The sequence below is a fragment of the Oncorhynchus tshawytscha genome, linkage group LG08 (genome assembly GCF_018296145.1).
Source record: "Oncorhynchus tshawytscha isolate Ot180627B linkage group LG08, Otsh_v2.0, whole genome shotgun sequence".
Taxonomy (NCBI): domain Eukaryota; kingdom Metazoa; phylum Chordata; class Actinopteri; order Salmoniformes; family Salmonidae; genus Oncorhynchus; species Oncorhynchus tshawytscha.
The window spans coordinates 47,351,319-47,367,182 of NC_056436.1; the positions used below are offsets into that span (position 1 = coordinate 47,351,319).

At 42.1% G+C, this 15,864-nt stretch overlaps 1 protein-coding gene across 8 annotated transcripts in view; it reads left to right on the forward strand.

The window, feature by feature from the left end:
• Positions 1-8,158, forward strand: part of LOC112256392 (mediator of RNA polymerase II transcription subunit 12) — a 100,946-nt gene extending 92,788 nt beyond the window's left edge. For 5 of the 8 annotated variants that reach the window (XM_042325584.1, XM_042325586.1, XM_042325588.1 and 2 more), the window contains 9 exons: positions 2,842-2,992; positions 3,398-3,603; positions 4,086-4,160; positions 4,372-4,601; positions 5,373-5,532; positions 5,780-5,819; positions 5,933-6,139; positions 7,341-7,437; positions 7,705-8,158. In XM_042325584.1, the coding sequence (XP_042181518.1) occupies positions 2,842-2,992; positions 3,398-3,603; positions 4,086-4,160; positions 4,372-4,601; positions 5,373-5,532; positions 5,780-5,819; positions 5,933-6,139; positions 7,341-7,437; positions 7,705-7,762 (1,224 nt within the window). In that variant the 3' untranslated portion in view covers positions 7,763-8,158. Of the gene's footprint in view, positions 1-2,841; positions 2,993-3,397; positions 3,604-4,085; positions 4,161-4,371; positions 4,602-5,372; positions 5,533-5,779; positions 5,855-5,932; positions 6,140-7,340; positions 7,438-7,704 lie in introns of those variants that run through there. The other 3 variants (XM_042325587.1, XM_024429623.2, XM_042325589.1) reach the window with 2 other exon arrangements.
• Positions 8,159-15,864: the final 7,706 nt, after the last annotated feature.

Below are 15,864 nucleotides of genomic sequence, written 5' to 3' on the forward strand. Positions count from 1 at the left end.
ATTTTTTCATAGTTGTGATGTCTTCACCATTATTTTACAATTTATAAAATAGTAAAAAATAAAGAAAACCCTTGAATGATTGGATACACCTAATCTTTTGACTGGTACTGTATGCACTTAAATAGAGAATAGAGGACGCTTTTCCCGTGGTTCATTTTCATGCCAGCCAGGTAGGCTATACTCCTGTTGTAAAGATAAGCAATATGCTTAGGTATTAGAAAAGTTGAAAAATAATGATAGTAGGCCAAGCCTATAGACAGCTAATGGGATCCTCCAATTTTTAATAGAGGCCATCACTCTGTTTTCTCTAGCAATTACATTGAAATGTTGCGCAACATGAGCTCATGGGCTCTCATGAAGTGTTTGATTAGATTTTCAATGACATTTGCGTTGATGTTAGAGGGATTAGAGGTAAAATAGAGGCAGTTAGCAAATTTGGTAGGCTACTTGTCACAAGAATTTTCAATCCCAATGATAACAACTGACAATCAATAGCTTTGGGTTTAATAATAATTAGTCAAAGACTCAGCTTATGCAAAAAGAGTACAGTTTTCAGAGAACGTACAAAAACAAAAATTTTATAGCTGCGCACATAGTGGGGCAAAAAAGTATTTAGTCAGCCACCAATTGTGCAAGTTCTCCCACTTAAAAAGATGAGAGGCCTGTAATTTTCATCATAGGTACACTTCAACTATGATAGACAAAATGAGAGAAAAAAATCCAGAAAATCACATTGTAGGATTTTTAATGAATTTAATTGCAAATTATGGTGGAAAATAAGTATTTAGTCAATAACAAAAGTTTATCTCAATGCTTTGTTATAGACCCTTTGTTGGCAATAACAGAGGTCAAACGTTTTCTGTAAGTCTTCACAAGGTTTTCACACACACTTGCTGGTATTTTGGCCCATTCCTCCATGCAGATCTCCTCTAGAGCAGTGATGTTTTGGGGCTGGTGCTGGGCAACATGGACTTTCAACTCCCTCCAAAGATTTTCTATGGTGTTGAGATCTGGAGACTGGCTAGGCCACTCCAGGACTTTGAAATGCTTCTTACGAAGCCACTCCTTCGTTGCCTGGGCGGTGTGTTTGGGATTATTGTCATGCTGAAAGACCCAGCCACGTTTCATCTTCAATGCCCTTTCATCTGACCATATGACATTCTCCCAATCTTCTTTTGGATCTTCCAAATACTCTCTAGCAAACTTCAGACGGACCTGGACATGTACTGGCTTAAGCAGGGGGACACGTCTGGCACTGCAGGATTTGAGTCCCTGGCGGCGTAGTGTGTTACTGATGGTAGGCTTTGTTACTTTGGTCCCAGCTCTCTGCAGGTCATTCACTAGGTCCCCCTGTGTGGTTCTGGGATTTTTGCTCACCGTTCTTGTGATCATTTTGACTCCACGGGGTGAGATCTTGCGTGGAGCCCCAGATCGAGGGAGATTATCAGTGGTCTTGTATGTCTTCCATTTCCTAATAATTGCTCCCACAGTTGATTTCTTCAAACCAAGCTGCTTAACTATTGCAGATTCAGTCTTCCCGGCCTGGTGCAGGTCTACAATTTTGTTTCTGGTGTCCTTTGACAGCTCTTTGGTCTTGGCCATAGTGGAGTTTGGATTGTTTGAGGTTGTGGACAGGTGTCTTTTATACTGATAACAAGTTCAAACAGGTGCCATTAATACAGGTAACGAGTGGAGGACAGAGGAGCCTCTTAAAGAAGTTGTTACAGGTCTGTGAGAGCCAGAAATCTTGCTTGTTTGTAGGTGACCAAATACTTATTTCCCACCATAATTTGCAAATAAATTCATTAAAAATCCTACAATGTGATTTTCTGGATTTTTTTTTCTCATTTTGTCAGTCATAGTTGAAGTGTACCTATGAGGAAAATTACAGGCCTCTCTCGTCTTTTTAAGTGGGAGAACTTGCACAATTGGTGGCTGACTAAATATTTTTTTGCCCCACTGTACTTCTACACAAACAGTAGGTGAGTGTTATCCTTCTCCACAGTTCGCACCACTTTGTATCACTAGCCGACAGTTCCATTCCCCCGAGATTAAGGAGACCTTGAGAAGTACTCCCTGTCCTCTCCCAAGTCTCAGAGGCCTAGCCAGGTCGGTCTAAACACAGTTTTAATTGTTCTTTGGTATTTTACTTGGCACACACACAAGTTCAAATCCTAAGCTACGCCTTGCTCAGACAGTCTGTGTTTTTCCCCTATACATTGTTTAACCTAATTCCGACCTAAACTACACACATCATCAGATTATAATTTCATGATTCTAATCAATTTCATACAGTTATAAGGTTTCAAAGTGGAATTATTTTATCATTATCTTTCACATATACATTATTTTATCACTACTAATTACCATCAGCAGCATCAGAGCTTGGAGAAGCCTAATTACAGTGACTAAGCGGTCATGTGGAATGCCTTCTTTACTCGTAACCGTCGGTGTGGTCACCGCAACATCCCTAGGCCCTGTACCCTTGGCATTTGTGTAGACTATAAAGAATAGGATAGGTCTAAAGAATATGGTGCAAATTCCACCTAACCTATCAGAAGGCAAGATGGAGTGACAACCATATTTCTTATACCTGTCCAATCCCTTCAGATCTAGGGATAGGTCTTTTTGGATTTGGCTAGTTATGGTAGAAATTTAAAAGTAGTCATAGATTTAAGGACTCTGAAATCACTGAGCACTCATGAGTGTCATCTTGAGGGATTTGAAGGACAACAATGTTTGTCTTGTCTAATAATATTCATTCTAAAAGTACAAAAGCTGGATGATATTGTTGTTGTTGTGTAGTATGTCTCGTAGAAGGTGTTTGTCTTCTCTCTCCAGGACTTTGTAACACGTACCCAGGGTGGAGTGCCGTATGGGACAGGTTTGCCGCCAGAGATCCTCATGGGCCAACAAACTCACCCCTACAACAGGTTAGGCTACAGCCAGCAGGCCATGGGCATGTATGCCCAGAACCAGCCTCTACCTCCAGGTCAGTGCCAACATTATCATTGTCTAAGACCAGGGTTCTGATTTATGAGGAGTTTAGCCTTTTAAATCATATTGAAAACAGTTACTGATCCTAGGCCAGCACTCTACTCTGATATTGATGAATATGGGCCCTGTTTTAGTTATTACTAGTTAGTTTTCACAATATCATGAAAAAACACTCTGGAACCTGTATTCCTGTCATGACCGTTTTAAGTGAGGCGTGTTTAGCTTGTTTTGTTTAGCTTGTTTTTGTCACCTTGTTTTGTTACAGCCCAGCACTAAAACACACGATTCTGCTTATCAACCGAAATCTTCAAGACCTTGATTAGCTGAAACGGATATTAATGCTGTGGTGGCTTTTTGTCATTTTGACTTTGACTTAAATTCTCATCCTTTTCCCCTTCAGGGGGCCCTGGTTTGGACACCCCGTACCGACCAGTCCGGAACCCTCAGATGGGCAAGATGATGCCCACGCGGCCCAACTACCCGGGTGTGATGCCAGGCGGCATGCCAGGCATGATGGGCATGGAAAAGCAGTACCCTATGGGCTATAAGCCCCAGCCCAACATACCGCAGGGCCAGATCCTGCGCCAGCATCTGCAGGTCAGACTGGTGAGTTTGCAATGACTAGACTCCATTGGAATGGGACAGTAGTGAGTACAGAGGTTATTCTCGACTGGACCTCCCCCAGTGTGGTGTTGAGGGGTTTGCTAGATGTGTTATTAACATGCTCATAGAATAGGATCTTGAAACTGGCTTTCACGGTACGCATGTAGATACATTTGCACAACTGAATGCGTTCAACCTCAAATGTGTCTTCCGCATTTAGCCCAGCCCTTCTGAATCAGAGAGGTGCAGGGGGCTGCCTTAATTGACATCCACTTCATCGGTGCCCGTAGAGAAGTTGTTGTTGGGGATTAACTTGCCGGCTCGGGGATTCGAACCAGCGACTTTTCAGTTACTGGCCCAACACTCTTAACCGCTAGGCTACCTGCCGCCCGTGAAGAAAATAAATAAAAAAGTTGAACTTCAGTTGTAGAAAGCAGCACATTGCTTTTTAAGAACGTTGGAACGTTGTCTCTTGCCGTTTTCAGAACCAGAGTATTATTGGACAACAGATGCGACAGATGACGCCCAACCAACAATACGGCTCCGTGCAGCCAACTCAGGCAAGTCTTTCAGATGAGACACTTTTGCCAAAATGTCATGTAATTTTTTTCCAGATGTACCTGTAAAACCTGTTTTCTTATCCTTCTATTTCCTTCAACACTGAATTTGACCCTATGCATAAACTAGTGTCCTCTATTCCTTCTTTCTCCTCTCTGCATATTTGTCCTATTATTTTCATTAACATTCTGATTTTTATCTCTCCATGTGCAGAACATCTCCCAGGGCTATACCACGTACGGCTCCCACATGGGGATGCAGCCGCATCCCTCCCAGGTGGGTGGTATAGTCCCTCCATCGTACGGGAACCAGGGTTTCCAGGGAAGCCACCCGGGGGCCAACCTGGGTGTGGTGGACTCTCTGAGGCAGATGGTACAGAGGCCCAGCGGCTACGTTCACCAGCAGGCACCGGGCTACTCGCACACCATGCAAAACACACAGAGGTGGGCAGGAGGGAAGAGTTGAAGAGTAGTTGGGGTTTGGACAATACACTGTACTGCACTCCAATAGCACAGGGATGTCTGCTGTCCATTATCAAGGATATTTTGGCTACTTTTGTCTCATATTGTGTAGGGCTGTGACAATACCAGTATTGTTTGTATCCCCTGGCCGACTAGGTGAAAAAGGTGTCTGTGCCCTTGAGCAAAGCACTTAATCATAATTGCTCCTATAAGTCGCTCTGGATAAGAGCATCAGCTAAATGACTAAAATGTCAATGTAAAAACATGCAGTATTTAAAATATGGTGTGCTATAGCTTGGAAAATTTGTAAATGTGACTTTAAATGACGACAACTGATATTTGTTTCCAACATTAGGGCTGTTTTCATAAAGAAGTTAAATACGTTTTGTGTTTTGTTTCCTTGCCACGATACTAACAAGTATCCCAATACTGGTATTGTGCCTTCGCTAATATGGTGTTCATGGAGCGCCTTCTTTCACTCCTTTTTCTTGCACATATCAAGACTTTGTCACATTTAGCATCACTGCCTAGTATCTGGGTACAGAGTTATCAGTCAACCCCACCCATAAACTGCACTCTGATTTCCTTTGACGTGAATGTAAACATTTGACAGTGTAGTCGCAGAACACTTTTTCCTTTCATGCTGTAGCACTGTAATGGGCAACAGTGACCTTATTCAAGACAGTGATGTATTTGTGAAACATTTGATGATGTACTGGTCCTCTGAATGTGAATCTCTTCCACCATCTCCAGGTTTCCCCACCAGTCCATCCATCAGGCTCCCGTCATGCAGGGCCTGAGCCACATGGATACGCAGGGGGTCCACCCGGGAATGAGACCAAACCAGATGCTTGCTGAGCAGCAACAGGCCCAGCAGCAACAGCAGCAGTACCTCAGACAGCAGGCACTCCGAGTATGCTTTGTCTATTTACTAGGTCTTCTACTAGCAATATCTAACACTACAGACCAACATGGAACAGTGTATTGATTATATTTTAACTACACATGTACTGCTATTGCCACTCAATGCGGTCTAGATCTAAACAATCACTTCCACAATTATTCAATGCTCTAACTGATGGTCTAGCACAGGGGCCACATTGGGATTTCGAAATTCAACTGAGTGCCGCAAATATCTATTTCTGTTTAATTATTTTCAGCGGACCAGCGGACTGAATGAGATCGCGGGACCCACAGGCCGTAGTTTGCCCACCCGTGCTCGAGCATGACATATAGTGAGTGTAAGAATTCCTGTATAGTTGTACTATGGTGTCACCCTGCTCTGTTTCTGTATTTGTCCCTGTCTCCTATAGGCCCAGCAGCAGGCTCAGCAGCAAGCTCAACAACAACAACAGGTTCAACAACAGCAAGTTCAACAGCAACATCAGGTCCAGCCCCAACAAGTTCAGCAGCAGCAGCAACAACAACAACAGCAGCAAGTAGCGTCAGCACCGCCCTCCGGTGCCCAGGCTCAGAACCAGGCCCTGGGCATGCAGCCCATGCCCCCACAGCAACCCATGGTACGTCCAACTTAGAGGATGATACAGTCAAATTGCCAAGGGGCAGTTCCAAAAAGACGGATCAAGTTAGCCAGCTAACTGTCCCAAAAATTCTGAATTATTTTTATGTTTTCGAGAAATATATATTTGAAATTAGCATGGTATAATTGACTTGACAACCACCAAACACATTCAAGTTTAGCTTTCAAAATGAACCATCAAATTTAAGAGAGCTGATATATCAAAGATGTATCACTGTTAGCTGGCTAACTTAACTTAATGATCCTGCTTGCTGGAACACCCCACAAGTACAAAATAAAACCCCAGCCCTACTACACCTAGATCTATTTCCAATTATGACTCTGACCTGGAACAGTTTTTTTGCTACTCTAACTTTCCAGGGAGGATGGTTAAGTTTAAGGTTAGCACACACTGCTTTTGTCCAGCCTGGTTCAGGCAAGGCATGGCTACTATGCCCCTCTGGGTTGGCACTAGCCGTGTTATCGGATAGAGGTTGGGGTCGGCACGATAGATTGAAAATATATTTTATTCATAGTGTACAAAGCATTAGGAACACCTTTCTAATGTTGCGTTGCACATCTCCCCCCTCTTTTTTTTTTGCCCTCAGAACAGCCTCAATTCGTTGGGGCATGGGTGTTGAAAGCATTCCACAGGGACGCTTGTTCACTTTTACTCCAATGCTTCTCACATTTATCAAGTTGGTTGGATGTCTTTTGAGTGGTGGACCATTCTTGATGCACACGGAAAACTGTTGAACGTTAAAAAAAAACATTAGCATTGCAATTCTTGACAAACCAGTGCGTGCGCCTGGCACCTACTACCATACCCCGTTCAAAGGGACTTAAATATTTTGTCTTACCCATTTTCTGGATTTTTTTTCTTCTAATTTTGTCTGTCATAGTTGAAGTGTACCTATGATGAAAATTACAGGCCTCTCATCTTTTTAAGTGGGAGAACTTGCACAATTGGTGGCTGACTAAATACTTTTTTGCCCCACTGTATATTGTCCGTTTTTGTCTTTCAAAAGTTAAACTCGAGTCAACTATTTTTGGGACGAGTTGCATACGCACAAAGGCCCATATATTGTGCGGTTTTTGACGGGCAAACCTCTTGTCAACGACAGACTCCCATTGAAAAAAAGTTATAGTATGTCTGTACTTTCAATGACCGAAATGTAATATTGTTTGTGTGTTTGTCTCAGTTCCCACGACAGGGGATGCAGCAGACTCAGATGCAACAGACTCAACAGCAGCAGCAGACTGCAGCACTGGTCAGGCAGCTCCAACAACAACTCTCAAGTAAGAAAGACACTCATGTCAATTAACTTTAGTGAGATTTGTTACAGCCTTGTATTAACCCTAGGGTTAGGGAGGTACTACCTGGATTTGTCCAATAAGAAGTGCACATTTAAAATGTTTTCTGTTGGGTGCCCTAATGAAACCGCTGATATTGTCAACAGTTCTATCTTGTGTTGCGCATTGTGCTTTGTAGTCTAAATGTGACATTTTTTCACAATTTCCAGTCATTTTAGGTCTGTTGATAACATGTGCTTTTCTTTTCCCCAGATACACAACCTGGACAGAACACCAACTCATATTACTGATAGTGCTTGTTGTATATTAGTGTGTGTGGAAGGATAGGGATACCCTGTGTATGGGAGTGTTCTCAGCCAGCCCATAGATTGGCAGATATGTCCAATGCCCAGCAGGCCCCTGTTTTAGAGGTGTAGGCTCTTAGGGGGGAAATGGTGCTATTGGCCAAGAAGGACGACTAGACAGATGAACCCACAACTCAACCACAGAGGCTCAACATGCCATTCGAAAACCTTCTCAACTTCAGTCATGTCATTTCTGAAAATCCAAGGAGGGATTGTGCTGTGAAATATTATGATCATAAAGAATAATGGAAGAGTCTATGTAAAAAAAAAAAATACAAGAAATTATAAGAATGCAATTTTTTTTCTTCAGTTTGTCAAATTTTTCAGTTTAGTGTATTTCTCATTAAAATATCATGTCAGTTTTTGTCTTGTATTAGTGTCTGGTGCAGTCTTCATCTTGATGAAGATGTCTGATAAGGGTCAATGTGACAATCAGGTTGTTAAAATCAGGATATTATTAATGATATTGAAAGGCAATGAGTCATTATTATCCACTATTGATTGTCTTTAGTATCTTTATTTTTCATTTAATCAGGGTTCTGGGATGTCATGGAATTGTATTATATGCATTCCAGAGGGAAAGTAATAGAGGAATTGATGCAATCATGGTAAATCATATAATTTTGTATATGGATAACTATTTGGAAATTAATATTTTTCCAGTTCTTTTTCCACATTACATTTCCCTGGGAGCTTTTGGCCATTGTCATGTAAATTCTAAGGTTGACGGAAAGTCATGGAATATTTTAACAATGAAAGCCCTGTTAGATATACTGTACGTGTCGCTAATCACCTAAAAAGACCAATCCAATCAAAAAATATAAAGATGTATTTTCTTCTGCATGCGAGCTGCAGGTCTTTTGATCAAAAACCATGCCCCTGCCTTAATGAGACAGATGCTTTCATTGGACAGAACAACAAGTGGTTGAGCAGTGCGAAATATGGCAGACTTGGCTGTGGGTGACTCACAGCTTCAAGTTCTTACCAAAAAGGTAAGCTAATGTACTAAAGGCTATTGCTTTGTCTTAAATGGCACCCTGGTTCTGGTCAGATGTAGTGCACAATGGGAATAGGTGGCCATTTTGAACGCTCTATAACCACTTTCTAACTGGCCATAGGCTACCACCCTAATACCAGAGACGATGCAAACGGATTTGTCATGACCACTGATGAACCCAGTCGATGGGGTAAACTCAGTTATGCACTTTTTTATTTTGTGAATAGGATTTAAATGGGTAAAAACTGGCAAAACTGTTGAAGTCCTTTATTTAGAACAATTCAAATGAATGACGTTTCCATCTTGGCCTTCATCAGAATGAAAAAAGACCGGTAGACACAAAGCCAGATGTTAGAATGCAAGTAGGTGTGTGTGTGTGTGTGAGTCGACTAATTTTCGACAAGTGAATGTGTTGGTGGTGGACAGCGCCATGGCGCTGAAATGGGTTGAACCACAGACTGAGCAGCGCTGAGTCTAGGAATACCATTGGCTAATTAGAGGTTGTTGTGACTTGACTTTCATTAATCTGATTACTTATTTATCTAATCAACTATGTTTAATTGTTACCAGTTTTTTAAATGAATGATGTAACAATTAACTCATTAGGATTTGAGGCACTACGAGAGCGGTTCTTGAAAGAGTTACCATCTCCAGAAATAAACGCTAAAGGATTTTACCTATCACATCCATAAACAGTCAACTTATTAAACCATAACCTCGTATCATGTCATCATTCTGAACAGTCATGGGTGCACCTCAGCCACGCTCAAGGTTCTAAACGATATAACCGCCATCGATAAAAGATAATACTGTGCAGCCGTCTTCATCGACCTGGCCAAGGCTTTCGACTCTGTCAATCACTGCATTCTTATCGGCAGACTCAACAGCCTTGGTTTCTCAAATGACTGCCTCGCCTGGTTCACCAACTGCTTCTCAGATGGAGTTCAGTGTGTCAAATCAGAGGACCTGTTGTCCTGACCTCTGGCAGTCTCTATGGGGTGCCACAGGGTTCAATTCTCGGGCCGACTCTTTTTCTCTGTATACATCAATGATGTCGCTCTTGCTGCTGGTGATTCTCTGATCCACCTCTATGCAGACGGCACCATTTTCTATACTTCTGGGACTTCTTTGGACACTGTTAACAAACCTCCAAACGAGCTTCAGTGCCATGCAACACTCCTTCCGTGGCCTCCAACTGCTCTTAAATGCAAGTAAAACTAAATGTATGCTCTTCAACCAATCGCTTCCGGCAACCGTCCGCCCGTCTAGCATCACTACTCTGGACGGTTCTGACTTAGAATATGTGGACAACTACAAATACCTAGGTGTCTGGTTAGACTGTAAACTCTCCTTCCATACTCACATTAAGCATCTCCAATCCAAAATTATATCTAGAATCGGCTTCCTATTTCGCAACAAAGCATCCTTCACTCATGCTGCCAAACATATCCTTGTAAAACAGACTATCCTACCGATCCTTGACTTCGGCGATGTCTTTTACAAAATAGCCTCCAACACTCTAGTCAGCAAACTGGATGTAGTCTATCACAGTGCAGTCTGTTTTGTCACCAATAAACTACCCTCCATTGCGCCCTGTATGCTCTCATTGGCTGGCCCTTGCTTCATATTCGTCGCCAAACCCACTGGCTCCAGGTCATCTATAAGTCTCTGCTAGGTAAAGCCCCACTTTATCTCAGCTCACTGGTCACCATAGCAGCACCCACCCGTAGCACGCATTCCAGCAGGTATATTTCACTGGTCATCCCCAAAGCCAAGTCCTCGTTTGGCCGCCTTTCCTTCCAGTTCTCTGCTGCCAATGACTGGAACGAATTGCAAAAATCACTGAAGCTGGAGACTCATGTCTCCCTCTCTAACTTTAAGAATCAGCTGTCAGAGCAGCTTACAGATCATTGCACTTGTACATAGCCCATCTATCAATAGCCCACCCAACTACCTCATTCCCATATTATTTATTTTTTGATCCTTTGCACCCCAGTACCACTACTTGCACATTCATCTTCTGCACATCTATCACTCCAGTTTTTAATTGCGAAATTGTAATTATTTCGACACTATGGCTTATTTATTGCCTTACCTCCCTAATCTTACGACATTTGCACACACTGTATATAGACTTTTCTATTGTGTTATTGACTGTACGTTTGTTTATCCCATGTGTAACTTTGTTGTTTATGTCGCTTTGCTTTATCTTGGCCAGGTTGCAGTTGTAAATGAGAACTTGTTCTCAACTGGCGTACCTGGTTAAATAAAGGTGAAATAAATACAAAATAAAATACATTATTTCCTTAAACATTTTTAATGACATCACAAAATAACAACTGAAATGACATTCTTTAGATCGCCCACGTTCTATGTTAGAAATGTTGTTCCAGAAGTTTGCTTTAGAATGTGTTAGAGTTTCGGTGTGAAAATGTTTGTGAAACAAAGGCACATTCCTGTGTGAATTTGGAGAGCAAGATAGCTGAAAGTTCTAATCTTTTGAGTTACAACAGAGTGTGAACCAACAATGCCCCCACCAGCTCCCTTCTCCTCCCCTCTGCAGGCGAGAGGGGTCTGGCCGAAGTCATCCACTGCAAAGCTGATCTGACCCATTTGGATCCTTACAGGACAGCCATGACAACGTTCAAGCAGCGAAGCTGGTTAAAACCTGCCCCAGTATCTGTGTGTTTAGAGATGTAGACGATGAGTATGTGGTGTCTCCTCAAACGCCCAGGAAGCTCTGATTCAAACTCCCATTAGACAGCTCTGCAAGCATTATGTCAAAATACATTTGTCACTCACCAAATGTGCAGTTTCGCTGAGCAACTATCTTCATTTACTCCCGTTATGGTCGGTATGTACTTCCAAAAAAGGTTCAAATACAAAATGACAAGCAACTGAAAAAATGCCTCTTAGGCACTTCTAATGTAAATCACTCATTACTGCCATGCACAGGTCTGAAGTCTACAACAGCTCAATACATTGGAGCTGCCGGAGGCATTTTTTTCTGTTGCTTGTACATTATCATTTTTATTACTATCTGTAGAAAATCATGGAAGATTTAATGTATGAATAGGAACCGTGTTTAATATGGCTCACTAAAGAACTGTCCCCTCATCAAGAAAATGATGTATCGGGTTCGTTATTATTCGTATCTTTGCAGCATGTGCTCAGCTGCTGAAAGGACTTCTGGTCCAAACCCACGGCCCATCTTAACATCTTTATGATGACACAGACGATTTCATTGGACAGCAATATGGTTGAGAAGCACGAAAGACTGGTTTGTAAGTTGCAACCTTGCTCATGCTTAGGTAGCTTTTGCTTCAAGTTCTGACCAAAACAGTAAGTAAGGTAATGATCGTAGGCGATAACTTCAGTTTGCCAGCTAACTAGCTACTTCACATTCTGATATTGAATTTGTATTATTGTGTGTAGCTAAGTATGCTTAACCCTTAGAGAGAGCATTGCATTGTGTGTTTTGTAGTTGACTTGAGCTGCAACAGATTTCCACAATAATTTTCATACGTTGCTATCAACCTCATTATAAAGACAAAAGGAAACATATGGAAAAGGAAACACATTTCTTTTCTCATATATTAGTGTTATTTAACACTGTAAATTATAGGAATAAGTGGTTTTGGCTAATATGACCCCTCTATGGAAAGGTGAGAGTCTCACAAACACGAGAAGATGGCCCGTATAAAGGTAGCAGGTACCAGTTAAACAAATGAATGGCAATATATATGAAAGTAGTTTAGTGCAAAAAAAATGGGTTAAATATGGGTAAAAAATAAACTACATTTCCTGATCTTTCTAATGTCTCTCAGATATAGGACAGACACATTAAAACACACTTCCTTTTTGATACATTTTTTGATCTGTTTTTCTGTGAATTAATCTGTTTCTATGGGCTAATAGCAGCAAATTCAATGTTTCATCAAATTATTATGATTTTTTTCTTTCTGATACCTAAAGTGGGCCTAAAATTCTAAATCAAGTAGCTAAATGATGAGATAGGGGAAGCGCATGCAAGCAGATGAGGAAATTTGTGAGGATGGAAGAAATGATATAGAAAACCTGCAATAAGGCAATTGTAAACCAGGGAAAAACCACACAACCCTCCCCAAAGCAAAAAAAAAGAGGTAAGTGACCCTCCCATACTTTGGACCAACCCCCCACCCCAGTACATTTCGAACTGTCCCTTAGCAGATCTGCCTACTGGCTGAGAAATCAGAGTTCGAGATCAGCAAGAATTGTTGCACTGATGCCATTCACTAAAATCGCTACATTTGTGGCAACAGTGGGATGATCCCTTGGGGGCCATTGGAGAGGTGTGCTCATGTGAGGGACTTGCTATAGTGAAGCGTGTGGACACACTCTCCCTAACAGAGGGAATAGTGTAACAAACCATACCTGGGAAGTCCTACATTCTTGGAAAGTGGAGATGTCATAGAACGTGAAAAAGTAATACATGAGTAATAATAATTTAAACTATTGTAATTTGAGCCAGGATTCAATCAAATGTCTATTTTCAACAAGCACACTGCACTTGATTCTTAAAGGTAACTTACCCCTGAACATTTGTAACTAAAAGGTTTGGCATTTTATTTCAATATAATCAAATAAATAAATAATAAAGGTCCTCTGAAGTGGGGGCGGTAGTGGCTGGGCATAAAATAGTTATACAAAATGTCATTATAAACATGGTTTTCAACTTGGTAATAAAAATAAAGAACAAACATTGTTCTTTGAGCCTGTGAGGGCATCCCAAGTGGTGCAACGGTCTAAGGCACTGCATCGCAGTAATTGAGATGTCACTACAGACCCGGGTTCAATCCCAGGCTGTGTCGCAGCCGCCCGTGACCGGGAGGCCAATGAGGTGGCACACAATTTCCCCAGCATCGTCTAGGTTAGGGGAGGGTTTGGCCGGCCGGGATGTCCTTGTCCCATCGCACTCTAGCGGCTCCATGTGGGGGGCCGGGCGCATGAATGTTGACGTTGGTCTCCAGCTAACAGTGTTTCCTCCGGCACATTAGTGGGGCTGGCTTCCGGGTTATGCAAGCGGTGTGTCAAGAAGCAGTGCGGCTTGGCAAGGTTGTGTTTTGGAGGACGCATGGCTCTCAACCTTCATCTCTCCCGAGTCCGTACGGGAGTTGCAGCAATGGGACAAGACTGTAACTACCAATTGGATACCACAAAAAAGGGGTAAAGTACAAAAACATTTATATAAATAATATTAATGAGCCTGTGATCTTCACTAACAGCGGTGTTGACAGCTAGAGTGAATATGATTTGGATGTTCTTGCCTCTACCATGTCTCTGGAGTAGTTTTACAAATCTGTTGTGGATTCTAATTAGAGCAGGGATGAGGCCCGTGAAATCAGGAGAGAGTATTACAGCAAACTGGTTGAAAAGAGGGATTCACTGATTGTGGAAATTAGTGAAAAGGACAACAAAAAGTGAGTAGAACCATTTTAATTTATCTTAAAAAACAAACCAAAACATCAATTCATTTAGAACCACGGTTCATCGGTATCAAATTCAGGTAAGTATGTGAGGCGATTACATACATAAATCATGTATGATAAAGTAGTCTACAAAACAATACATAAATAATAATCTAAATCAATTTAAACTATATTGTAACTTGGGCTAGGAATAAATCAAAGGCATAAGCCGCATTCGAGATCCGCATGGACGGTTGCACTGTCACAGTTTGCTATAATTGTTACATTAATGGCAACGTCCCTTTGGGCCATTGGAGAGGTTTGCACACATGAGGGACTTGCTATTTTCCGAGTTTGTAGAAAAGTGTAAGTACACACTCTCCTGAACTGAGGGGATGGTTAGCAGGTCTGCCTACAGGCTGGAAGATCTGGGTTCATGATTAACGCACCTTTGATTGAATCCTAGCCTTGATAAAATAAAGAACAATAAGAACAATAATTGAATTATCCTCCGAGGAGGTGGAACAGTAGCCTCGTGAGCTGCCTGATCCCATGAGCAGCCTGACGCTGCATGGACGTCAGTCTGGTAATTACGAGGCTATGGGAGGTGGTGGTGGTGGCATAATATTGTAATGCAAATTATAACTGTAAATTGTTCAACATGATAAAATAAAGAACAATAATAAAGTTGTCAGCAGAAGGGGGGTGGTGACAGGATAAAACAATTATCAATTGTAAACATGAGCAGCAGTCAAGCAAGCTCAAACATTCAGGAAAAATAATGCAGTACACAAGTGACATTCAATCTAATTTATTTCCACTCGTATCAAATAGAATGTTCATGTTTACGATTTCACTTTAGCGTCTTTCTTAGCTTTCCCTTTCTTTGCATTTGGCCACTCCAGATTATTAAACAGTACTCCAATGTCAGGACCCAGTGCTCTGCCCTCAACGAGGTAGTTTTTTCCCTTATACTTTACCAGGAAGTCCAGAGCAGCTCTTCTCCTCTGCCTTCACCTCCAGCCTGGACAGAAGCTTATCTGCCATCTCTGGTACTATGGGCTGGAGGAGTGTCCCATATATCCTCAGATACTCTAGAGACACGCTGAGGATGGTGTCCAGCCGTTGGTCTGCCTCACACACCCGTTAATGGCCTCCAGAGCTTTGTATAAGTGCACTCTCTCGTAGAGCTATTCCACCACAGCTGGTATTGAATGTACAGCTTCCAGCATGTGATAGTCTTCATCCGTAGCCCTCCCCTCGTGTTCTTCGGTCCGTTGACTGGGGAAGGAGTCAGTGCAGAAATGGGGGTAGACCTGAGTTTGGTTGAGTGATGGGGAAGTGCAGTGGTTTAAAAGGCCACCCAGAGAATATGTCAGCTCAGTGTTGAGCAGTTTGTCCACTTTATTGTCATAGTCACAGTCTGTGTCCGGGACCCCTGGTGCAGGAAGAAGTTCCTAATTCTGTCTGTGGTGAACCGCTGAGACCTCTCCAGGGGGTCCACTCCACCACGTTCCCCAAGGTTTGTGACATTTTCTTCCCTCCCACTGTCCAATGAGAGTGCACATGCATGGTCTGTAGAAATATGATGCAGACAGATATGTAAGCTCTGCTTCTAGCTCCT